This window comes from Meriones unguiculatus, assembly GCF_030254825.1.
Source record: "Meriones unguiculatus strain TT.TT164.6M chromosome 13 unlocalized genomic scaffold, Bangor_MerUng_6.1 Chr13_unordered_Contig_2907, whole genome shotgun sequence".
Classification (NCBI taxonomy): Eukaryota; Metazoa; Chordata; class Mammalia; order Rodentia; family Muridae; genus Meriones; species Meriones unguiculatus.
Window position 1 is genome coordinate 35,265 of NW_026843582.1, and position 26,575 is coordinate 61,839.

The 26,575-nt window shown below is 51.8% G+C and overlaps 1 protein-coding gene across 1 annotated transcript; it reads right to left on the reverse strand.

Annotated features, from left to right (window-relative positions):
- Window positions 1–8,663: 8,663 nt before the first annotated feature.
- On the reverse strand, window positions 8,664–25,878 carry Alox5ap (arachidonate 5-lipoxygenase activating protein). Its single transcript, XM_060375888.1, has 5 exons — window positions 25,702–25,878; window positions 13,977–14,076; window positions 11,645–11,715; window positions 10,976–11,057; window positions 8,664–9,430 (listed from the first exon to the last, which is right to left on the reverse strand). The coding sequence occupies exons 1-5, from the start codon at window positions 25,769–25,771 to the stop codon at window positions 9,268–9,270; spliced, it is 486 nt and encodes a 161-aa protein (XP_060231871.1). The 5' UTR covers window positions 25,772–25,878; the 3' UTR covers window positions 8,664–9,267.
- Window positions 25,879–26,575: the final 697 nt, after the last annotated feature.

The window sequence follows — 26,575 nt, forward strand, 5'->3', positions numbered from 1 at the left end:
TTCTTTCCCTCCAGGTCTCTCTATCTCCCCCTCCTGTTCCATCCAGAACTCTTTATCTCCCCCTTCTTTCCTAAGCTTCCCTGAACTCTGGCCAAGATTTAGCTATGAGCCTCAGCATCTGCTTTGATACCCTGCAGGGTAGAGTCTCTCAGAGGCCCTCTGTGGTGGCTCCTGTCCTGTTCCCCATTTTCTTCCTCCTCTGATGCCCACCCATTTGCCTTTCTAAGTGAGGATTGATCTTCTTACCCAGCATCCTCCTTCCCGCTTAGCTTCCTCATGTGTACAGATGTTAGCATGTTTATCCTATGTTACATGTCTAATATCCACTTATGAGTGAACATATACCACGTGTGTCTTTCTGCTCCTGGGACACCTTGCTCGGGATGATCTTCTCTACTTCCGGGAATAAACACTGTGGTCACCTTATTTCTGCCCATGCCTCTCCCCCCAACTGACCACATGGACTCTTTGCAGGAAGCAGAGAACGCCGGCGGGACACGAACCCAACATGCACGCAGAATATTTGCTCGTGGCGAGCCAAAGTGTCGGTGACCTTTGTCCATGGCTTGTGCATGAAATCGCTCCCTCGAGGTGAATAGGGCCTAAGTAGTGTCATTATCAGCTGTGGGGTTCGCCTAGGGAGAGGGTCCTTTGCTTTGATGTCTCAAGAGGAGTTTACTTCTCTATGACACATCTGGGACAATGGGGCATTCTGGAGTCCACCGTGCGCCCTATAGTCATATCTTAATTGACTTTCTTTTAGTAATTAATTTATTTTTTTAATTTTTATTTTTTTATTAATTTCATTGAGTTTATATGTGTAAAATTCAGGGTTGTGGGGTTTTGTTGGGCCATTCAACCCTGGTGGGTGACATGTGTGGGTCTGCCTGGCTGATTCCCGAATGAATGGATCGATGCGCTCTCTCTCTCTCTCTCTCTCTCTCTCTCTCTCCCCGTGACCCATGTGTTCGGCATCGCCCAAGTCATTCAAGCTGAGTTTTGAAACTGTCTTGTATCATTGTGTTACGCGGTTTTGCCTAAATGAGTTTGATCACGACATTCAAACCCGATGAGGGGAAGATGAAAATGAAAAATGAAGGAAACGCAGGAGCTCCCCAAGATGACCCACTTCACGTCAGAGACGGTCCCAGTTTCCCTTACTAGGACCCACTTCACCTCAGAGATGGTCCCTTTGCCCCTTACTGGGGAACCCACTTCATATCAGAGATGGTCCCTGTTCCCCTTACTAGGAGACCCACTTCATGCCAGAGACAGTCCCTGTTCCCCTTCCTAGGACACCCAGTTCCCATCAGAGATGGTCCCTGTTCCCCTTACTAGGAAACCCACTTCATGTCAGAGACAGTCCTTGTTCCCCTTACTAGGACAGCCACTTCACAGCAGAAACAGTGCCTGTTCCCCTTACTAGGTGACCCACTTGGAGACTGAGATGCCATGGGCTACATCTGTACAGAGGTTCTAGATAATCTCCATGCATGGTCCTTGGCTGGAGAATCAGTCTCAGAAGAGACGCCTAGTCCCAGATTGCTTAGAGAGACCCTCCATGTCTCTCTATCTCTCCCTCCTGTCCCCTCCAGGTCTCTCTATCTCTCACTCCTGTCCCCTCCAAGTCTCTCTATCTCTCCCTCCTGTCCCCTCCAGGTCTCTCTATCTCTCACTCCTGTCCCCTCCAAGTCTCTCTGTCTCACCTAATGTCCCCTCCAGCTCTCTCTCTCCCCCCCTCTTACCCTCCAGGTCTCTCTCTCCTGCTCTTGTCTTCTCCAGGTCTCTCTCTCTCCCCCTCCTGTCCCCTCCAGGTCTCTCTCTCTCCCCCTCCTGTCCCATCCAGGTCTCTCTATCTCTCCCTTGTTCTCCTCCAGGTCCCTCTATCTCCACCTTCTTCCCTTCCAGTTCGATCTATCTCCCCTCTCTTCCCTTACAGGTCTCTCTATCTCCCACTCCTGTCCCATCCATGTGTATCTATCTCTCCCTTGTTCTCCTCCAGGTCTCTCTCTCTCCTCCTTCATCCCCTCCAGTTCTCTCTATCTCCCCCTTCTTTCCTAAGCTTCCCTGAACTCTGCCCAAGATTTAGCTATGAGCCTCAGCATCTGCTTTGATACCCTGCAGGGTAGAGTCTCTCAGAGGCCCTCTGTGGTGGCTCCTGTCCTGTTCCCCATTTTCTTCCTCCTCTGATGCCCACCCATTTGCCTTTCTAAGTGAGGATTGATCTTCTTACCCAGCATCCTCCTTCCCGCTTAGCTTCCTCATGTGTACAGATGTTAGCATGTTTATCCTATGTTACATGTCTAATATCCACTTATGAGTGAACATATACCACGTGTGTCTTTCTGCTCCTGGGACACCTTGCTCGGGATGATCTTCTCTACTTCCGGGAATAAACACTGTGGTCACCTTATTTCTGCCCATGCCTCTCCCCCCAACTGACCACATGGACTCTTTGCAGGAAGCAGAGAACGCCGGTGGGACACAAACCCAACATGCACACAGAATATTTGCTCGTGGCAAACCAAAGTGTCGGTGACCTTTGTCCATGGCTTGTGCATGAAATCGCTCCCTCGAGGTGAATAGGGCCTAATTAGTGTCATTATCAGCTGTGGGGTTCGCCTAGGGAGAGGGTCCTTTGCTTTGATGTCTCAAGAGGAGTTTACTTCTCTATGACACATCTGGGACAATGGGGCATTCTGGAGTCCACCGTGCGCCCTATAGTCATATCTTAATTGACTTTCTTTTAGTAATTAATTTATTTTTTTAAATTTTATTTTTTTATTAATTTCATTGACTTTACATGTGTAAAATTCAGGGTTGTGGGGTTTTGTTGGGCCATTCAACCCTGGTGGGTGACATGTGTGGGTCTGCCTGGCTGATATTCCCGAATGAACGGATCGATGCGCTCTCTCTCTCTCTCTTTCTCTCTCTCTCTCCCTGTGACCCATGGGTTCGGCATCGCCCAAGTCATTCAAGCTCAGTTTTGAAACTGTCTTGTATCATCGTGTTACGCGGTTTTGCCTAAATGAGTTTGATCGCGACATTCAAGCTCGATTAGGGGAAGATGAAAATGAAAAATGAAGGAAACGCAAGAGCTCCCCCAAGGGCACCGCTTCAAGTCAGAGAGGGTCCCTGTTCCCCTTACTAAGTGACCCACTTCACACAAGAAACAGTCCCTGTTCCCCTTACTAGGACACCCAGTTCCCATCAGCGACTGTCCCTCTTACCCTTCCTAGGACACACACTTTGTGACAGGGACTGTCCCTGTTCCCCTTATTAGGACAGAGACGGTCCCTATTCCCCTTACTAAGTCAGAGAAGGTCCATGTTCCCCTTACTAGGAAACCCACTTCATGCAAGAAACAGTCCCTGTTCCCCTTACTAGGACACCCAGTTCCCATCAGAGACGGTCCCTGTTCCCCTTACTAGGGTACCTTCTTGTAGACTGAACTGCCATGGGCTACATCTTGGCAGGGTTCTAGGATTGAGGCCCAACGACAGACGACTCCGACTCTGGACTGTGCGGTGCTAACCACTGGACAAGCCTGTCCCAAGGGGCCCACCTCAAGGGCCCAGTCTAAACCATGGACACCCGGAGAATCATTGTCTCAACACTCTGTCATCTTCCGGGCCTGATGGCCGATGACCTGTACTCGCGATGCCATGAGACCACAGGAGCCAGGGAACACTGCCCGGCTGGTGGACTGACTGGTCATCTCTGTTGTGGTTGACTGGTACATAGAGTCATTTAGCTGTGGTCCCCTCCATCCTCCCCTCCCAATCCCACACTCCCTTCCTCATCTCCTCCCATGTCTCTCCCCCAGTCCACTGATAGGGGGGTCCTCCTCTCCTCTCCTCCTCCCCCAGCTTATCAGGCCTCATCAGTTCTGGCTTCATTGTCTTCCTCTGTGGACTGGTAAGGTTGCTCCCACCCTCAGAGGGAGGTGATCAAAGAGCAGTGACTGAGGTCATGTCAGAGACGGTCCTTGTTCCCCTTACTGAGGAACCAACTTCACATCAGAGATGGCCCCTCTTCCCCTTCCTAGGTCAGACAGGGTCCCTGTTCCCCTTACTAGGTGACCCACTTGGATACTGAGCTGACATGGGCTACATCTGTGCAGGGCTCTAGGTCATCTCCATGCCTGTTCCTTGGTTGGAGAATCAGTCTCAGAAGAGACCCCTGGGCCCAGATTTCTTAGAGAGACCCTCCAGGTCTCTCTATCTCCCCCTCTTGTCCCCTCCAGGTCTCTCTATCTCCCCCTCCTGTGCCTTCCAGGTCTCTCTATCTCCCTCTCCTGTCCCCTCCAGGACTCTCTATCTCTTCCTTCTTTCCCTCCAAGTTTCTCTATCTCCCCCTCTTGTCCCCTCCAGGTATCTCTATCTCCCCCTCTTGTCCCCTCCAGGTCTCTCTATCTCCCCCTCCTGTCCCCTCCAGGTCTCTCCATCTCCCCCTCTTCCCCTCCAGGTCTCTCTATCTCCCCCTCTTGTCCCCTCCAGGTCTCTCTATCTCCCCTTCTTTCCCGAGATTCCCCACACTCTGCCCAGAGTCTGGCTCTGAGCCTCAGCATCTGTCTCGATACCCTGCAGGGTAGAGTTTCTCAGAGACCCTCTGTGCAAGCCAGGCCAGATGTGTCCCTGTGCAAGCCAGGCCAGATGTGTCCCTGTGCAAGCCAGCTGGACATTTCCCTGTGAAAGACAGGCCAGATGTTTCTCTGTGAAAGACAGGCCAGATGTGTCCCTGTGAAGAACAGGCCAGATGTGTCCCTGTGAAGAACAGGCCAGATGTGTCCCTGTGAAAGCCAGGCCAGATGTTTCCCTGTGAAAGCCAGGCCAGATGTTTCATTTCCCTGTGAAATCCAGGCCAGATGTTTCACTTCCCTGTGAAAGCCAGACCAGATGTGTCCCTGTGAACGACTTGCCAGATGTGTCCCCGTGAAAGCCAGCTGGACATTTCCCTGTGAAAGACAGGCCAGAGGTTTCTCTGTGAAAGACAGGCCAGATGTGTCCCTGTGAAAGACAGGCCAGATGTGTCCCTGCGAAGGACAGGCCAGATGTGTCCCTGTGAAAGCCAGGCCAGATGTGTCCCTGTGAAAGCCAGGCCAGATGTTTCATTTCCCTGTGAAAGCCAGGCCAGATGTGTCCCTGTGAAAGCCAGGCTAGATGTGTCCCTCTCAACCAGGTCAGAGCCGGTCCGAAAACTGACAGTGTCGCTTAAACGGAGGCTGCCAGGCCCTGCTATCTGAAACAGGGTCTCTCCGTGTGGCCCCGGCCGTCCTGGACTCGCTCTGTAGCCCAGGCTGGCCTCGAACTCATGGAGATCCCCCTGCCTCCACCTCCCGAGTACTGGGATCACAGGCGTGGCCTGGCACGCGGGGCCTATGTGGGATCTCCTCACCCGGCTGAGATATCAATGCAGGGTGAAGGCCTGTGTCCCCCCCTTTGCGAGCACACAAAGGCTTTGAGGAGGGAGAGTTCCCAGACACAGAGCAGGAACCGTGGTGGGATCAGCCCCCAACACAGGGGATGCCGGAATGGAAGGAAGAAGGAAGGTAAGAAGGAAGAAGGGAGGAAGGAAGGAAGGAAGGAAGGAAGGAAGGAAGGAAGGAAGGAAAAAAGGATGGAAAGAAGGAAGGAAGAAGGGAAGGAGGGGGAAGGAAACATGGAAGAAAAGATGAAAGGAAGGAGGGAAGGAGAGAATTAAGAAAGGAAGGATGGAAGGAGAGAAGGAAGAAAAGAAGGAAGGGAGGAGGAAGAAGAAAGGAGGAAGGAAGAAGGAAGGAGGAAGGAAAGAAGAAAGGAAGAAAGAAGGAAAGAAGGAAGAAAAGATGGAAGGAGGGAAGGAAGGAAGGAGGAAGAAGGAAGGACAGAGAAAGGAAAGAAGGAAGAAAAGATGGAAGGAAGGAAGGAAGGAAGGAAGGAAGGAAGGAAGGAAGGAAGGAAGGAAGGAGGAAGAAGGATGGAAAGAAAGAAGGAGGAAGGAAGGCAGGAGGAAAGAAAGAAGGAAGAAAGGAATGAAGGAGGAAAGAAAGAAGGAAGAAAAGATGGAAGGAAGGAGGAAGAAGGAAGGAAAGAAGGAAGAAAAGATGGAAGGAAGGAGGAAGAAAAGATGGAAGGAAGGAAAGAAGGAAGAAAGGAAGAAGGAAAGAGAGAAGGAAGAAAAGATGGAAGGAAGGAGGAAGAATAGATGGAAGGAAGGAAAGAAGGAAGAAAGGAAGGAGAAAGGAAAGAAGGAAGAAAAGAATGGAAGGAAGGAGGAAGAAAAGATGGAAGGAAGGAAAGAAGGAAGAAAGGAAGAAGGAAAGATAGAAGGAAGGAAAGGAGGAAGGAAAGAAGGAAGAAAAGATGGAAGGAAGGAGGAAGAAAAGATGGAAGGAAGGAAAGAAGGAAGAAAGGAAGAAGGAAGGAGAGAAGGAAGAAAAGATGGAAGGAAGGAGGAAAAAAGATGGAAGGAAGGAAAGAAGGAAGAAAAGATGGGAGGAAAAAGAAAAGATGGAAGGAAGAAAGGAAGAAGGAAGGAAGGAGGAAGGAAAGAAGGAAGAAAAGATGGAAGGAAGGAGGAAGAAAGGAAGGTAGGAAGGAAGAAGGAAGAAGGAAGAAAGGAGAGAAGGAAGGAGGAAGGAAGAAGGGAAGGAAGGAGGAAGGAAGGAAAGTCACACGAGGACACAGACGCCAACCTGGGGGAGCCGAGCTCGAGGTCTTGAAGGGATGGCGTATTTTGGGGGTGAGGAGGGCAGGGTCTGTCTGAGGCACAGGGCGCAGAGAGAGAGGAAGGAGGTGACAGGATCTGATGTGTACGACCACACCCTGGCCTAACCCTGGCAGGCGGGAAGAGCCCGGGCTAGGCTTTGAACTCAGTGACTGAGGACACCGGTGCAGCCGGGCATCACCCTAGCAACCCGTGACATCACCCACCCTGGTCTAGGGGACCCACAGTCTGCCTCCAGGTTGCCTAGCAACCCATGATGTCACCACTTGCCTTGACCCAGGCCCCGCCCCTAGGAAGCCCCATCCTTCAGGCCCCGCCCCTAAGGAACCCCACCCTCCAGGCCCTGCCCCTAAGGAGCCCCATCCTCCAGGCCCCGCCCCTAAGGAGCCCCATCCTCCAGGCCCCGCCCCTAAGGAGCTCCATCCTCTAGGACCCGTCCCTAAGGAGCCCCATCCTCCACACCCTGCCCCTAGGAGGCCCCAACCTCCACGCCCCGCCCCTAGGAAGCCCCAACCTCCAGGCCCCGCCCCTAGGAAGCCCCAACCTCCAGGCCCCGCCCCTAGGAAAATCCATCCTCCAGGCCCCACCCCTAAGGAGCTCCATCCTCTAGGACCCGCCCCTAAAGAGCCCCATCCTCCAGGCCCCGCCCCTAAGGAGCTCCATCCTCCAGGCCCCGCCCCTAAGGAGCCCCATCCTCCAGGCCCCGCCCCTAAGGAAATCCATCCTCCAGACCACGCCCCTAAGGAGCTCCACCCACCTCCTATAGTGAGGACAGGCCTCCTCCAACAAGAATACGCCTCCTCCAACAAGACCACGCCCACTCCAACAAGGACACGCCTCCTCCAACAAGGACACACCCCTTCCATCAAGGACACGCCCACTCTAACAAGACCATGCCTCCTCCAGTGAAGCCACACCCCGGAGGCAGGGGGATCTCCACGAGTTCGAGGCCAGCCTGGTCCACAGAGCGAATCCAGGACATCGGGGGGGGGCCACACAGAGAGACCCAAAACCACAATTATAATAATCTATCAATCTGTAAACAGTTTCTACATTTAACAACGCACGTATATTCTGTGGAAATACTTTACCTGTTTATAATATCGATAATATCATAGCATTATACTATATTATTATAAATATATGTTTATACTTACACGCACCTATATTTGCCCATAAATATGTATGTATTCACATACACACACACACACACACACAAACACACACATCACCTACGTATCTTACTGATATACAGGGATATAGAGAATTTTTATATGACGTATATCGCTTAATGCTGAATATATAGAATGGATATAATATGTATTATGAATATATTACATTGTAATATTATAATATATTAATATATAATTAAGTGTATATATAATATACATAATTAAATATATTAAAATATATAATTATATATCTATTATATTATAATATATAATAATTATATATAATTATATATAATTTTATATATTTATATATAAATTATATATAAAGCATATATATTATAATTTATATATTTATATATAATTATATATGACTTATAGTTATATATAAATATATATAATTTATAAATATATAAATATATATTTTATATGTTTATATTTGTTTATATTTACATTTATTAATTATATTTATGTATTATATAATATATAACATATATTTATATATTAATATATAAATATGTTTATATTATTAATAATATATTATATAATTATGTTGTATTAATTCTATTACTGTTGCCCTCTTTAAGACAACTCTAATCTACTAACCAAAAAATAAATAAATAAATTAATTAAGAACACCGTCTCCTGCTCGCCCATCTGGTTCATCTGAGTGTCCCCGAGTCCTCCAGATCCCCACCTTGTCCCTGGGGCCACCTAGGTGACCGCAAGGATCTGCCGTGACCTCATGAACCCACGCACGCGCTCGATTTCCATTCTCGCCGTGAGGTCAGAAACGTCAGCCAGGACTTCGCCTGTGACCTTTATTTTCGGGGTGACACGTGCGTGTGAGGGGGACAGGCAGGGAGAGGGGCGGGAGGGGCCTGGGGATGGATGGATGGATGGATGGATGATGATGGATGATAATGGATGGGTGGATGATGATGGATGGATGGATGGTGGATGATGATGATGGATGATGATGGAAGATGATGATGGATGGATGATGGATGATGATGATTGATGATGATGACGGATGATGATGATGATGGATGATGGATGGATGGATGATGATGATGGATGACGATAAGTGGATGGATGATAATGGATGGATGGATGATGGGTGGATGGATGATGGATGATAATGATGGATGATGATAAATGGATGGATGATGATGGATGATGATGATGATGATGATGGATGGATGGATGGATGGATGGATCCTGGACCAGGATGGATGGACCCTGGACCAGGATGGATGGATCCTGGACCACAGCCTCCCCGTCCTCTCTCCGTCTCCATCCTCCCCCATCCCTGGCCTCTATCCATCTCTGTCCTCTCCATCCTCTCTCCATCCCTGTCCTCTCCCCATCCCCGTCCTCCCCGTCCCCGTCAGGGGATGAGCAGCAGCGGGGACACGGTGGTGGTCACGGTTCGGATGTAGTCCTGGAAGTCGCTCCCGAGGAAGGAGACGAGGAAATGGTTGAGGACGCCGGCCAAGGACATGAGGGACAGGAAGGCGATGATCCGCTTCCCGAAAATGTAGCCTGGGGTGCTGGGGGGAGGAGGGGGAGGGAGAGGAGAGAGGAGAGAGGGGGGAGGAGAAAGGGAGAAGAGAGGGAAGGAGGAGAGAGGGAGGAAAGAGGGGGGAGGAGAGAGGGAGGAGATAGGGAGGGAGGAGGGAGAAGGGAGAGAGAGAGGAGAGAAGGAGGAGGAGAGAGGGAGGAGAGAGGGAGGAAAGAGGGGAAGGAGAGAGGGAGGGAGGAGAGGGAGGAGGGAGAAGGGGGAGAGAAGGAGGAGAGAGGGAGGGTGGAGGGAGGAAGGAGGGAAGGAGGAGGAGAGAGGGGGAGAAGAGAGGGAGGAGAGAGGGAGGAAAGAGGGGGAGGAGAGAGGGAGGGAGGAGAGGGAGGAGGGAGAAGGGGAGAGAGGGAGGAGAGAGGGAAGGTAGAGGGAGGAAGAAGAGAGGGAGGAGGGAGGGAGGAGGGAAGGAGGAGGAGAGAGGGGGAGGAGAGAGGGAAGAAAGAGGGGGAGGAGAGAGGGAGGAGGGAGAAGGGGGAGAGAGGGAGGAGAGAGGGAGGAGAGAGGGAGGAGGGAGGGAGGAGGAAAGGAGAAGGAGAGAGAGGGAGGAAAGAGAGAGGAGGGAAGAAGGAGGAGAGAGGGGGAGGAGAGAAGGAGGAGGGAAGAAGGAGAAAAGAGGAGGAAAGAGGGGCAGGCAAAGGAGGAGAGAGGGAGGAGGAGGGAGGAGAGAGGGAGGAGAGATGGAGAAAAGAGGGGGAGGAGAGAGGGAGGGTGGAGGGAGGAAGGAGAGAGGGAGGGAGGAGATAGGGAGAGAGGAAAGAGAGAGGAGGAAGGAGGGGAGAGGAGAGAAAGGGAGGAGGGAGGGATGGGGAAGGAAGTTGGTCAGCTGTCAGGTACCCTGCCATCCCCTGGAATCCCCTCCATGACCCCCCATCCCATCACCTCCGTCCCCTCCCACCACCCTCCATCCCCTCCACCCCTCCATCCCCTCCATCCCTCCACCCCTCCACCCCCTCCCACCACCCTCCATTCCCTCCATCCCACCACCCTCCAGTCCCTCCATCCCACCACCCTCCATTCCCTCCATCCCTTCACCCCTTCATCCCTCCATCCCCTTCATCCCCTCCCACCACCCTCCATCCCTCCACCCCCTCCACCCCCTCCACCCCCTCCATCCTTCCATCCCCTCCATTCCTCCATCCCTCCATCTCCTCCATCCCTCCATCCCCTCCATCCCTCCATCCCCTCATCCCCTCCTCTATCCCTCCATTCCTCCTCCATCCCTCCATCCCTCCTCTATCCCTCCATCCCTCCTCCATCCCCTCCTCTATCCCTCCATTCCTCCTTCATCCCTCCATCCCTTCGTCCCCTCCCACCAACTTCCATCCCCTCCATCCCCTCCATCCCTCCATCCCCTCCTCTATTCCTCCATTCCTCCATCCCTCCTCCATTTCCTCCATCTCTCCTCCATCCTTCCATCCCCTCCATCCCTCCATCCCCTCCATCCCCTCCTCTATCCCTCCATTCCTCCTCCATCCTTCCACCCCCTCCATTCCCTCCTCCGTCACCTCCTGACACCTACCTCTGCGTCCTCTCACCCAAGTAGCCCACAAAGTACTTCTGTCTCACGAACAGGTACATGAGTCCAGCGAAGGCGGCGGGGACTAGGACATGGGGATGGACACGCATCAGCTTCCCGGCATGCAGTGCGAGGGGGGAACAGGGGTGCTGGGGGGCTGGAAAAACTGATGGCTCCGCCCACAGTGGGTGTGGCCTCCCATCAGTCATCAATCAAGAAGATGCTGCCTGTTATGGCACCTTTGCTTTCTGACAGCATCAGGACCACAGCCCGGGGATGGCTCCTCCTACAGTGGGCGTGGCCTCCCATCCATCACTAACTAAGAAGACGCCCAGGGAGGGCGCTGCTCACTGGCTCCCTCAGCTCCTTTCTGACAGCATCAGGACCACAGCCCGGGAATGGCTCCGCCTACAGTGGGCGTGGCTTCTTAGAAGCCATCATGGCTCCGCCCATAGTGGGCGTGGCCTCCACCCATCACTGAGAAGATGTTCACTGGCTAGCTCAGCTACTTTCTTATAGACCATGGACCACAGCCCGGGGATGGCTCCTCCCACCGTGGCGTGGTCTCCCCAACAGCCTGGGTATGGCTCCGCCCATAGTGGGCGTGGCCTCTCCCCACCCTTGTCGGCCACCCCAGGCTGCCCTCCCCCAGGGCATCCATCTGTCCCTTACCTTGGCTGCAGAGCAGTCCTGCCGTCCAGAGCACCACGAGGAAAGTGGGGTACGCATCCACGCAGTTCTGACTGTGGGGGGAGGGGGACAGACCATCTAAGAAATCTGCTCCCCTCTATCTCTCTGTCTCTCTGTCTCTGTCTCTCTGTCTCTGTCTGTCTCTCTATCTCTCTGTCTCTCGGTTTTTCTCCGACTCCTGACCGTCTGGAGAGAGATCCAGAGATCCGGCGCCCTCTGCGGGCGCACGCGCAGTCGGAGCGCTGCGCACACGATAGATAAATACAACAAATCTCAGGAAAAAACACACAAAGCAAAAAGAAAGGAAGAAAAAAATTAAGTGACCCTTTAAATACATCTTGTTTCCTTCCTCCTTCTCCTTCTCCTCCTTCTCCTCCTCTTCCTCCTTCTCCTCCTCCTCCTTCTCCTCCTCCTTTTTCTCCTCCTCCTCCTCCTCCTTCTTCTCCTCCTCATTCTTCTCCTTCTCCTCCTCCTTGTCCTCCTCTTCTTTCTCCTCCTCCTTCTACTCATTCTCCTCATTCTCCCTCTCCTTCTCCTCTTTCTCCTCCTTCTCCTTCTCCTCCTCCTTGTCCTCTTCTTTCTCCTCCTCCTACTCATTTTCCTCCTCCTCCTTGTCCTCCTTGTCCTCCTCCTTCTCCTCCTTCTCCTCATTCTTCTCCTCCTCCTCCTTGTCTTCTTCTTTCTCCTCCTTCTCCTTTTACTCATTCTCCTCATTCTCCTTCTCCTTCTCCTCCTCTTTCTCCTCCTCCTTGTCCTCCTCTTCTTTCTCCTCCTTCTCCTTCTACTCATTCTCCTCCTCCTTCTCTTTCTCCTCCTTCTTCTCCTCCTCCTTCTCCTTCTCCTCCTTCTCCTCTTCCTCCTTCTCCTCCTTCTCCTCCTCCTCCTTCTCCTCCTCCTTCTCCTCCTCCTTCTCTTCCTCCTCTTTCTCCTCCTCCTTCTCTTCCTCCTCTTTCTCCTCCTTCTTCTCCTCCTCCTCCTTCTCCTTCTCCTCCTTCTCCTCTTCCTCCTTCTCCTCCTCCTTCTCCTCCTCCTTCTCCTCCTCCTCCTTCTCTTCCTCCTCTTTCTCCTCCTTCTTCTCCTTCTCCTTCTCCTCCTTCTCCTCTTCCTCCTTCTACTCCTCCTTCTCCTCCTCTTTCTACTCCTCCTTCTCCTCCTCTTCTGCTTTTCCTCCTTCTCTTTCTCCTCCTCCTCCTCCTCCTCCTCCTCCTCCTCCTCCTCCTTCTCCTCCTCCTTCCCCTCTTACTTCTCCTCCACATGAGCAAAGGAGGATGCAGCCTCCCTAAGGGACCCCCAGCCAGGTCTGCTCAACCTCCAGACCTTCCGGTCGGAAGCTCTGCTCTCGACTTCCCTGTCTTCGTTCCCAGTCACCACTTGGTGAGGACACACGAGATTTCAAAAACTGGGAGGCAGTGGTATCACATGCCTGTGACCCTGGCCCTCGGAGAGGTGGAGGCAAAGGGATGTCTGTGAGTTCGAGGCCAGCCTGGGCTACAGAGCTAGTCAGGAACAACTAGTCCGGGTTACACGAAGGGACCCTGTCTGGCAAACTAAAAGAAAAGAAGAAAATAATAAAGAAAGAGAAAGATAGGAGGAGAGAGGGAGGGAAAGGAGGAAGGAGGGAAGGAAAGAAAGGAGGGAGGGAAGGAAGGAAGGAAGGAGAGAGGGAAGGAAGGAGGGAGGGAAGGAAGAAAGGAGGGAGGGAAGGAAGGAAGGAAGAAAGGAGGGAGGGAGGAAGGAAGGAAGGAGGGAAGGAAGGAGGGAGAGGAGGGAGGAAGGGAGGAAGAAGGAAAGGAAGGAAAGAGGGGGAGGGAGGGAAGGAAGGAGGGAAGGAAGGAGGGAGGGAGGAAGGAAGGAGAGAGGGAAGGAAGGAAGGAGGGAGGGAAGAAGGGAGGGAAGGAAGGAGGAAGTAAGGAGGGAAGGAAGGAAAGAGGGAGGGAAGAAAGGAGGGAGGGAGGGAAGGAAGAAAGGAGGGAAGGAAGGAAGGAAGGAGAGAAGGAAGGAGGGAGGGAAGGAGGGAAGGAAGGAGGGAGGGAGGGAAGGAAGGAGGGAAGGAAGGAAGAAAGGAAGGAAGGAAGGGAGGGAAAGAATTCCCAGGTTGCCCCATTGCTTGTGAGTTATTTTAAGACAGGGTTTCTCCGTGTGGCCCCGGCCAAGTCCCAGACTCGCTCTGTGGACCAGGCTGGCCTTGAACTCATGCCTCCCCGAGCTCCAGAACACTGCAGGAACCAACTCACCGCCCTCCCCTCCCTCCCCTCCCCACCCCTCTCATCCCCTCCCTCCCCCAGCCAGCAGCCCCCACCGGGTTTGGACTCACTTGGCTGTGTAGACGCGTTCGAAGGCCAGCGTCCCGGTCCTCTGGAAGCTTCTGCCATTGTGGGTCCTGCTCTCATGCTCCACCTTGTGGGCAAAGAACGCTGTGGGGGGGGGCAGGAGGTGAGAAGAGGGTCACAGTCAGACACACTCCAGGGGTGGAGGTGAGGACCGGGGGCGGGGATCGGACCTTTCAACTGTCTCCCCAAGACTTTAAGATGCTTCCTGGATTCTGGAGGCCGAGGCCGAGGAGGAGGAGGAGGAGGAGGAGGAGAAGGAGAAGGAGGAGGAGGAGGAGGAGAAGGAGGAGGAGGAGAAGGAGGAAGAGGAAGAGGAGAAGAAGGAGAAGGAAGGGAGGAAAGGGGGAGGAGGAGGAGGAGAAGGAGGAGGAGGAGGAAGAGAAGGAGGAGGAGGAGAAGGAGAAGAAGGAGGAGAAGGAAGAGAAAAAGAAGGAGAAGGAGGAGAAGGAGGAGGAGAAGGAGAAGAAGGAGGAGAATGAAGAGGAGGAGAAGGAGGAGAAGGAGGAGAAGGAGGAGGAAGAGGAGGAGAATGAGTGAATGAATGAACGAATGAGTGGGTCAAGTCCATCAGCCGTGTGGACGGAGCCCAGAGGGAAGGAGCTGATAACACATCATTATCATTATAACCTACTAATAACATGTTTGCCGTCCTCCCTGCGGCGTCACGTGACCCAGGTCACAGGACACAGACCCCCGTGGGACCCCTCAGGCAGGTTACCCAGAGGGCCGAGCGCACAGCATCAGACCAACCTCCAGGAGGTGACATCTGAGGAGCAGCGAGGGACTGGCCCGGAAGGGCGTCCTTTGAGCTCCGCAGAGCATTCATTTGTGCCGCATAATGCATTTAAATGTATTCAATTTTATTTAAATATTCATGAATTTAAATATAGCCAGATGCATTCAAATATATTTAAATGAGCTTGAATGTGTGAGTGTGCGTGTGTGCTTAAATGTGCTTGAATATGTAAATATTCAAATATATGTGTGTATGGAATGTGTTCGGATATTCAAATATATTTAAATATGCTTGAATGTGTAAATGTACTCAAATATTTAAATACGGTTGAGCATGTAAACATATTCAGATATGCAAATATATTCAGATATGTAAATGTGTTTACATATGCTTGAATGTATATTTAATGTATGTTTGTGTGAATATGCTTGAATGTATATTTGAATGTAGATGTGTTCGAATATATTTGAATGTGCTTGAATATGTAAATATTCGAATATATTCTATGGTATATTTGAATATATTTATAATATATTTGAATATGTATGCCATGTAGATCATATGTACATTCTATATTTATTAACATTATAGTCTTCTATATTTACACATGACGTTTACAGGTCCATTTAAACATTTACGATACAGAGATTATATTCGTATTATGTAATTTATTTATGCGTCACATTTACATATTTACATATTCATGTAGCATGGATTGTGCTTATGTTGTATATTTTATATTTACATATATTTATATCTATATCTTTGTATATTATAAGGAATATATCTATTTTAATGTTTATAATATTTAGATTATATCTGTTATGTATTTTATATACTATATTTATATATGCTTGTATATTATGTTTATATATTTAAATATTTAACTAATATTTATTATATTTATATTATTATACAATATAAATAGTATATGTTATATTATATTAAATTATATTATATCATATCATATTATTTTATCATTATATTATAGTATATTATAGTATTATATCATTATATTATATTATATATTATATGATCATCTCATATTATATTATTGTTATATATTATCATTATCACATATTATCTCATATTGTATTATTATATTATTATATCATAACACATATCACATTATTATATCATATGCTATGTCACATTATTATATCATGTCATATTATATTGTTTTATCATTATATTATAGTGTATTATATTATTATAGCATATATTATTATATGATATCATTATCTCCTATTATATTATGTTATATAATATCATTATCACACATTATCTCATATTATATTATTATATTATATTATTATATCATATCACAATATTATATATCACATTATTATAGCATAGCATGTCATATCACAATATTATATATCACGTTATTATAGCATATATTATTTTATCATTATGTTATAGTATATTATATCATTACATCATGATATTATATTATTATATATCATTATATCATATTATGCTATATAATATTATCATTATCTCATATTTTATTATTGTATTACTGTATCATATCATATCATAACATTACATATCACATTATTATATTATATCATATCAATTATATTATTACATTACATTATATTACATTATATTATATTATTTATGTTATATTATTTATATTATATATATTTATATTTGTGCATATTTAAATACACAGCTTACAGTTATGCATTTTTATAGACTATATTTGCATGTTTACGTATTTAAATATTTATATTTACATATATGTAGATCTGTGTCTGTGACATTTGTATGTGTCCCGTGTTGGCACCTGCAGCTTTGCTCTTAGTCTTCTTGTCCGTGAGTCTTTCCCCTGCGCGTGCGCAGCACCGCGGTTCCCACTCCAGAACCCCAAGCTGCGGCCCCAGAGAGATGTGGGGGGACTTGAACTCGGGTCCCCACGGGCCAGCGAGGGGATTCACGGACGAGGAGAGACAGAGACAGAGAGACAGAGGCAGGGACAGAGACAGACACAGAGAGACAGACACAGAGAGAGACTCAGAGACACAGAGACATAGAGAGAGACAGAGAGACAGAGACACAGAGAAACAGAGACACAGAGACAAAGACAGAGACAGACATAGACACAGAGACAGAGACAGAAACAGAAACAGAGAGACAGAGAAACAGAGACACACACAGAGACAGAGATGTAGACATACAGACACACAGAGACAGAGACAGACAGAGACACAGAGACAGGGACAGAGACAGAGGCAGAGACACATAGAGACAGGCAGAGACAGGGACAGAGACAGAGAGAAACAGAGAATCAGAGAGATAGAGATAGACAGAGAGACAGAGACACAGAGAGACAGAGACAGAGATAGAGACAGAGAGACAGAGACACAGAGACACTCACAGAGACAGAGATGGAGACAGACAGAGAGACAGAGACACAGAGAGACACAGAGGAGTGGTGGGGCCCATCCCACATTCATCATGGCTCCGCCCACTGGGGGAGGAATGTCTTGCACAAACCCGGGTCTGGCTCCGCCCACGGGGGCGGGGCCTCATCCACCAACTGTCAATCAGGAAGACGCAGCCCCTTACAGACCCTGGACAGCAGCCCTGGGACGGCCCCGCCCACAGACCAGGGACGCTCCGCCCACGGGGGCGGGGCCTCCTCCACCAACTGTCAATCAGGAAGATGCAGCCCCTTACAGACCCTGGACCACAGCCGGGGGACGGCTCTGGACTGGGCTCCTAGGCTCCTCCTCCTCCCAGGCTCCTGCCCTCTCCGACAGGCAGGGGAGGTGGGCATGGTCCTCTGGGCAGCCATGCCGGGTACATTCGGGGTACAGAGGCCAGGCAGGGAGGATGGAGGGACGGAGGGATGGAGGATGGAGGATGGAGGAGTGATGGAATGATGGAGGAGGGATGAAGGGATGGAGGGATAGAGGAGGGATGGAGGGATGGGGGAAGGATGGAGGGATAGAGGAGGGATGGAAGAGGAAGGATGGAGGGATGGAGGGACAGAGGGATAGAGGAGGGATGGCGGGATGGAGGGATGGAGAAGGAATGGAGGGACGGAGGGATGGAGCGACAGAGGAGGGATGGAGGAATGGGGGAAGGATGGAGGGATAGAGGAGGGATGGAGGAAGAATGGAGGGATAGAGGGATAGAAGGACAGAGGTGGGATGGAGGGATGGAGGAGGGATAGAGGGACAGAGGAGGGATACAGGATGGATAGAGGAAGGATGGAGGAGGGATGGAGGAATGGAGGGATAGAGGACTGATAGAGGGATGGAGGGATAGAGGGACAGAGGAGGAATAGAAGGATGGAGAGATGGAGGGAAAGAGGAGGGATGGAGGGATAGAGGAAGGACAGAGGGATGGAGGGATAGAGGAAGGATAAAGGGATGGAGGGACAGAGGAGGGATGGAGGGATGGAGGGATGCAGGAGGGATGGAGGAATAGAGGAGGGATGAAGGAGGAATGGAGGGATGGAGAAGGGATGGAGTGGGGATGGAGGGATGGAGGGACAGAGGAGGGATGCAAGGATGGAAGGACAGAGAAGGGAAGGAGGGGTGGAGAAGGGATGGAGGGGTAGAGGGATGGAGGAAGGACAGAGGGATGGAGGGATAGAGGAAGGATGGAGGGACAGAGGAGGAATGGAGGGATGGAGGGATGCAGGAGGGATGGAGGAATAGAGGAGGGATGGAGAGATAGAGGAGATATGGAGGGGTGGAGGAGATGGAGGGGTGGAGGGACATAGGGATGGAGGAGGGATAGAGGAGGGATGAAGGAGGGATGGAGGGATGGAGAAGGGATGGAGTGGGGATAGAGGGATGGAAGGACAGAGAAGGGAAGGAGGGGTGGAGGAGGGATGGAGGGGTAGAGGGATGGAGGAATAAAGGAGGGATGGAGGGATGGAAGGATGGAGGAGGGATGGAGGGGTAGAGGGATGGAGGAATAGAGGAGGGATGGAGGGATTGAGGGATGGAAGGATGGAGGGATGGAGGGATAGTGGAGGGATGGAAGAAGGATGGAGGGATGGAGGGATAGAAGAGGAATGGAGGAAGGATGCAGGGATGAAGGGAAAGAGGAGTGAATGGGTGATAGAGGAGGGATGGAGTGTTGGAAGGATGGAGAGATAGAAGAGGGATGGTGGAGGGTTGGAGATGGAGGGATGGAGGGACAAAGGTGGGATAAAGAAGGGATGGAGGTATGGAGGGGGGATGGAGGGATAGAGGAGAGATGGATGGACCGAGGAGGGAGAGAGGGATGGATAGAGGGATGAAGGGATAGAGGAATGATGGTGGGATGGAAGGATGGAGGGATGGAGGAGCCATGGAGGGATGGAGGGATAGAGGCGATATGAAGTAGGGATGGAGGATTGGAGGGATAGGAGAGGGATGGAAAGATGGAGGGATGGAGTGATAGAGGAGGGATGGATGGATGGATAGAAGAGAGATGAGATGAAGGAGGGATGAAGGGATGGAGGAAGGATGGAGAGATCAAGGAGGGATGAAGGGATGGAGGGATGGAGGAGGGAGGGAGGGAGGAGGGATAGAGGGATTGAGGAGTGGAGGGATAGCAGTGGGATGGAGGAATGGAGGGACGGAGGAATGGAAGAGGAATAGAGGAGGAATGGAGGAGGGACGGAGGGATGGAGGGATGTAGGGTTGGAGGAGGGGTAGAGGGCTAGAGGAGGGATGGAGTAGGGATGAAGCGATAGGGGAGGGAAGTAGGGATAGAGGAGAGATGGAGGGATGAACTGATGGAGGGATAGAGTAGTGATGCAGGAATGGAGGGATGGAGGAGGGATGGAGGGAATGAGGATGGATGGAGAGATGAAGGGATAGACCAGGGATGCAGGGACGGATGAATGGAGAGATGGAAGGATGGAGAGACGCAGGTATGGAAGAGAGATAGAGGGATAGAGGAGGGATGGAGGAGGAATGGAGAGATGGAGGGATGAGTGATATAGGCGAGACAGAGGGATGGAGCAATGGAGGGATATAGGAGAGACAGAGGGATGAAGGGATGGAGGGTAGAAGAGAGATGGAGGGCTAGAGGAGGAATGGAGGAAGGATGGAAAGATGGAGGGATAGAGGAGGGATAGAGGAGGGATAGAGGGATAGAGGAGGGATGGATGGATGGAGGGTTGGAGGGATGGAGGAGGGATGGAGCGATCGAGGGACAGAGGAGGGATAGTCAGATGAAGGAGGGATGGTGGGATAGAGGAAGGATGGAGGGATGGAAGATGGAGGAAGGATGGAGGGATGAAGAAATAGAGGAGGGATAGAGGAATATAGGAGAGATGGAGGGATGGAGGAAGGATAGAGGGATGGAGGGATTGAGGAATAAAGGAGGGATGGAGGGATAGAAGAGAAATGGAGGGATGGAGTGATGGAGGAGATATGGAGGGTTGGAGGAGGGACAGAGGAATAGAGGAGGAATGGAGGTGTGGAGGGACCGAAGGATGGAGGAGAAATACAGGGATAAAGGAGAGATGGAGGAGCGATGGAGGGATAGATCAGGGATAGGGAGGGATGGAGAGATGGGGTACAGAGGAGAGATGGAGGAATAGAGGAGGGACAGAGAGATGGAGGGATAGAGAAAGGACAGAGGGATGTAGGGATGGAAAGATGGAGGGACAGAGGAGGGATAGGTGATGGATGGAGGGATGGAGGGATGAAGGAGGGATGGAGGGATAGAGGGATGGAGGAGGGATAGAGGGATAGAGAAGGGATGGCGGAGGGTTGGAGGGATGAAGAGATGGAGGGATGAAGGAGGAATTGATGGATAGAGGAGAGGCAGAGGGATAGAGATGGAGGTGGGATGGGAAGGTGGAAGAATAGAGGAGGGATGGAAGGATGGAGGGATGGAGGAGGGATGAGGTTTGGAGGAGGGATGGAGGGATAGAGGTATGGAGGGATGGAGGGATAGATGTATGGAGTGATGGAGAAGGGATGGGGGAATGGAGGATGAAAGGACGGATCGAGGGGCAAAGAAGGGATGGAGGGATGGAGGAGGGATGGAGGTATAGAGGAGGGATGGAGGGATAGTGCAGGGATGGAGGGATGGAGGACAAATGGAGGGATGGAGGATGGATGGAGGGATGGAGGTACGGAGGAAGGATGTAGGGATAGAAGAGGTATGGAGAGATAGAGGATGGATGGAAGGATGGATAGAGGAGGGATGGAGGGATGGAGAGATAGAGGGATGGAGGGATGAAGGGATAGAGTAGGGATGGAGTAGGGAAGGAGAGATAGAGGAGGGATGAAAGGATAGAGTGATATAGGAGGGACAGAGGGATGGAGGGATAGAAGGTGGGAGGAGGAATAGAAAGACGGAGGGATAGAGGAAGAATGGATGGATGGCGGGATGGAGGGATGAAGGAGGGATGGAGGTATGGAGGGACAGAGAAGGGATGGAGGGATGAAAAAGGATGGAGGGATGGAGGAGGTTTAGAGGGATAGAGAAAGGGAGGAGGGATGGAGGGAATAAGGATGGATGGAGGGATGAAGTGATAGACCAGGGATGGAGGGATCGAAGAATGGAGAGATGGAGGGATGAAGCGACACAGGTATGGAAGAGGGATAGAGGGATAGAGGAGGGATGGAGGAGGAATGGAGGGATGGAGGGATGGAGTGATATAAGAGAGACAGAGGGATGGAAGAATGGAGGGATATAGGAGAGACAGAGGGATGGAGGGATAGAGAAGGGATGGAGGAGAGATGGAAAGATGGAGGGGTAGAGGAGGGGTGGGTGGATGGAGGGTTAGAGGGATGGAGGAGGGATGGAGGGATAGAGGGACAGAGGAGGGACAGAGGAGGGATAGAGGAGGGATGGAGGGATTGAGGAGAGATGGAGAGATAGAGGAGGGATGGTGGGATGGAGGAGGGATGGAGAAGGGATCCAAGGATAGAGGAGGAATAGAGGGATGGGAAGATGGAGGAAGGATGGAGGGATGGAGGAATAGAGGAGGGATGGAGGGATAAAGGAGGAATGGAGCGATGGAGGAGATATGGAGGGGTGGAGGAGGGACAGAGGAATACAGGAGGAATGGAGGGATGGAGGGACGGAGGAATTGAGGGAGAAATACAGGGATAACGGATGGGGGAGGGATGGAGGGATAGAGCAGGGATGGGGAGGGACAGAGGGATGAAAACATGGAGGGACAGAGGAGGGAGAGATGATGGATGGAGTGATGGAGGAGGGATGGAGGGATAGAGGAGGGAGAGAGGGATGGATGAGGGTAGAGGGATAGACGAGGGATGGAGTAGGGATCGAGGGACAGAAGGATGGAGGAGAAATAGAGGAATAGAGGAGGGATGGAGAAATGGAGGGATGGGGGAGAGATAAGAGGAGGGATAAAGGAGGGATGGAGGAATGGAGGAATATAGGAGGGATGGAGGGAGAGAGGAAGGATGGAGATATAGAGGAGGGGTGGAGGGATAGAGGAGGGATAAAGGAGGGATGGAGGGATAGAAGAGGGATGGAGGGATGCACAGATGGAGTGATAGACGAGGGATGGAGGGATCGAGGAGCAATGGAGGGATAGAGGAGGGATGGAGGGATTTAGGAATGGAGGGATGGAGGAGGGGTGGAAGTATGGAGGGACGGAGGAGGGATGGAGGGTTGGAAAAGGATGGAGGGATGGAGGAATGGTGGGACGGAGGAGGGATGGAGGAGAGATGGAGGAATAGAGGTGGGATGGAGGGATGGAGGGATAGAGGAGGGATGGAGGAGTGAGCCCCGTCCCTGCCCCACAGAGCGGTCCTGGGGTTCGGCTGAGGATCAGGAGGGAGGATTCCCGCCCTCCCTCTTCCTCCCCTCCCCTCCCCTGTGCAGCTATGCTTGTGCTGGCCGCTGGCCCCGCCCCGTGGAGGATGGACAGACGCCTGCCCCGCCCCGTGGATGATGGACAGACCCCGGCCCCGCCCCGTGGAGGATGATGGACAGTGGCTTGAGGAAGTGGCGGCCCCAGGAAGTGGCCTTTTCCTCTCTGGAGCCGCAGATGGGCGGGGTCCCTCTGACTGTCTTTGCAGGGGAGGAGAGAACATGCTAGGGGGTTGGGGGTGCTGGGGCACGGGGTGCAGGCCCGGGGCTCGGGGAGGTGGAGGCAGGGGGATCTCCATGAGTTCGGGGCCGGCCTGGGCCACACGGAGAGACCCTGTCTCAGAAGAACAAAACAAAAAAGAAGAAAGAAGGAAAGGAGAGGAGGGGAGTGGAAGGGAGAGGAGGGGAGGGGAGGGGAGGGGAGGGGAGGGGAGGGAGGGGAGGGAAGGGGAGGGGAGGGGAGGGAGGAGGGAAGGGGAGAGAGTAAGGAAGGGGAGGGGAGATGAGGGGAGGAGAGAGGAGAGGAGGGGAGGGGAGGGGAGGGGAGATGAGGGGATGGGAGAGGAGGGGAGCGAGGACGGGAGAGGAGAAGAGGGGAGGGGAAGGAGGGGAGGACAGGGCAGAGGAGGGAGGGGAGAGGAGAGAAGGGGAGGGGAGAGGAGAGAAGAGGAGGGGAGGGGAGAGAAGAGGAGGGGAGGGGAGAGAGGAGGGAAGGGGAGGGGAGATGAGGGAAGGAGAGAGGAGAGGAAAGGAGGGGAGAGGAGAGGAGGGGAGAGGAGAGAGGAGGAAAGGGGAGGGGAAATAAGGGGAGGAGAGAGGAGGAAAGGGGAGGGGAAGGGAAGGGAGGAGGGAAGAGAGGAGGGGAGGGGGAGGCGAGAGGAGAAAATGGGAGGGGAGGGGAGGGGAGAAGGAGTGGGGAGGGGAGAGGAGGTGAAGGGAAGGGAGAGGTGAGGAGAGGACAGGAGGGAGGGGAGGGAAGGGGGAGGGGAGGAGAGAGGAGAGGAGAGGAGAGGAGGGGAGGGGAGGGGAGAGCAGGAGAGGGAAGGGGAGAGGAGGGGAGAGAGGAAGGGAGGGGAGACAGGAGGGGAGAGGAGAGGAGAGGAGGGGAGAGAAGAGGAGAGAGGGGAGAGGAAGAAAGAGGAGAGGAGAGGGGAAGAGGAGGGGGAGAGGAGGGGGGAGGGGAGGGGAGAGGAGGGGAGGGGAGGAAAGGGGAGGTGAGAAGAGGTGGGGAGGGGAGAAGAAGGGAAGGGAGAGGTGAGGGAGAGGACAGGAGGGAGGGGAGGGAGAGGGGAGGGGAAAGGAGAGAGGAGGGGAGAGGAGAGGAGAGGAGGGGAGGGAAGGGGGAGAGGAGAGGAGGGGAGGAGAGAGGAAAGAAGGGGAGAGGAGAGGAGGGGAGGGGAGAAGAGGTGGGGAGGGGAGGGGAAGGAAAGGGAGAGGTGAGGAGAGGACAGGAGAGGACAGAAGGGAGGGGAGGGGAAAGGAGAGAGGAGGGGAGAGGAGGGGAGGGGAGGGGAGGGGAGGGGAGGGGATAGATGAGGGGAGGGGAGGGGAGGGAAGCGGTGCCCCGCTGGGCCTCCCTGATGGGGGGGGTGCCGAGGGGAAGCCTGGCTCCGGGCTCACCCTAGGACCCAAGCCTCTGTGTCCACACACGGGCCCGGGAGGGACACCCCAGCCTCTCAGCTGCCCGAGGAGCCCGGGTTCGAAACCAGCCAGGCAAGCCCCGAGCCCCCGAGCGAGCGGAACCTTCGAGGCGACAGGGCGTCTGTCCCAGGTCCTCACGAGGTGGACGGCAACATGGGGACCTCCCCCCAACCCCCACTCCCTGGACAGACGGGGGACAGGGGACAGGCGGATGCCGGGAGCCAGAGCCATTTACTGAAGCCAAAGCCATTGAGTGGAGGACCTAAAGCCATTCGGTGAAAGAGTCCCCTAGGACCCTAGGTCACGGGGGATGGATCTGCGAGAACGTCCGTCTGTCTGTCTGTCTGTAATGAACGAGGCCTTGATCAGACAAGCAGCCTCGGCTTCATTCCCCGGGTCTCTTGTCCTCCCCTCCACCCCCACCCCTGCCCCATTCTTTCCACCAACCCCCTCTTGAGGAAGCCATTGAAGTCCTGCGGGTCAGGACGGGCAGACATAGATTGATGGATAGATAGATAGATAGATAGATAGATGATAGATGATAGATAGATGATAGATGATAAATGATAGATAGATGATAGATGATAGATAGATGATAGATAGATGGATGATAGATAGATATAGATGATAGATAGATGGATGACAGATGAGAGATAGATAGATGAGTGATAGATGGTAGATGATAGATAGATGATAGATAGATAGATAGATAGATGATAGACAGGTGATAGATAGATAGATGAGAGATAAATAGATAAGAGATAGATGAGAGAGAGATACATGAGAGAGAGATGAGAGATAGATAGATGAGAGATAGATGATAGATAGATGATAGACTATAAATAGACAGATGAGTGATAAATGAGAGATAGATAGATGATAGATGATAGAAAGATGATAGATAGATAGATAGATAGATAGATGATAGATGATAGATAGATGATAGATGATAGATAGATGATAGATAGATGATAGATAGATGATAGATGATAGATAGATGATAGATAGATGATAGATAGATAGATGATAGATAGATGATAGATAGATGATAGATAGATGATAGATAGATGATAGATAGATGATAGATGATAGATAGATGATAGATAGATGATAGATAGATGATAGATGATAGATAGATGATAGATAGATGATAGATAGATGATAGATAGATGATAGATGATAGATGATAGATAGATGATAGATGAGAGATACATCGATGATAGATAGACAGATAGATGATAGATAAATGGATGAATGCACGGACAGACAGACAGACAAGAGATAAACAGAGCAGGGGTTCCCGGACACCCCCTTCCCAGGTCTCCCCGGCTGGGAGGAGGAGAGGGGAGGGGAGGGCCACCCCACCCTGAGGCCGGGGCATCTTGATGTCTCCTCCAAAGCGGGGAGAGAGGGAGGCCCTGGCGGGGAGGGCGAGCTTCCTCCTCCAGGGCTCTCCTCTCCTCCCCTCCCCCCACCCAAGCCCTGGGGAAGGGAGCACGGAGGGGCGGGGGAGGGCTCACCGTTCTGGACCACGCTGATGAGGGTGACGATGACCAGGAGAACCACGCTGCCCACGGCCTCCTGATCCATGCTTGGCCCTGGGTGTCCCCTCCCCCGACAGGAGATCCTCCAACAACAAGACCGACCTGCCCTGGCCGGGACCTCAGCCTCCACTGCGGAAAGGGGAAGTGCCCGGCCCGGGCTGGGCTTTCGCCATCACCACCGCCCATGACTCAGGGCTGCGGCCCCTCCCCCTTCCTCCTTCTGCTCCTCCTTCCTCCTTCTCCTCCTCCTTCTCCTCCTCCTTCTCCTCCACCTCCTCCTTCTCCTCCTCCTCCTCCTTCTCCTCCTCCTTCTCCTCCTCCTCCTTCTCTTCCTCCTTCTCCTCCTTCTTCTCCTCCTCCTCCTCCTCCTCCACCTCCTCCTCCTTCCTCCTTTTTCTCCTTCTTCTTTTCCTTTCTCCTCCTCCTCCTCCTCCACCTTCTCCTCTTCCTCGTTCTCCTTCTTCTCCTTCTCTTCCTTCTCCTCCTCCTCTTCCTTCTTTTTCTTCTCCTCCTTCTTCCTTCTCATTCTCCATCTCCTCCTCTTCTTCCTTCTCCTCCTCCTCCTTTCTCCTTTTTCTCCTCCTCCTTCTCCTCCTTCGCCTCCTCCTTCTTGTCCTCCTCCTCCTTCTCCTCCTCTTCTTCCTTCTCCTCCTCCTCCTTTCTCCTTTTTCTCCTCCTTCTCCTCCTCCTTCTTGTCCTCCTCCTTCTCCTCCTCCTCCTTTTTCTCCTCCTTCTCCTCTTCCTTCTTTATCTCCTCCTTCTCCTCCTCCTCTTCCTCCTTTTCTCCTCCTCCTGTTTCTCCTCTCCTTCTCTTCCTCTCTCCCCCTTGCATCTTCCCTCCTCCCCTTGC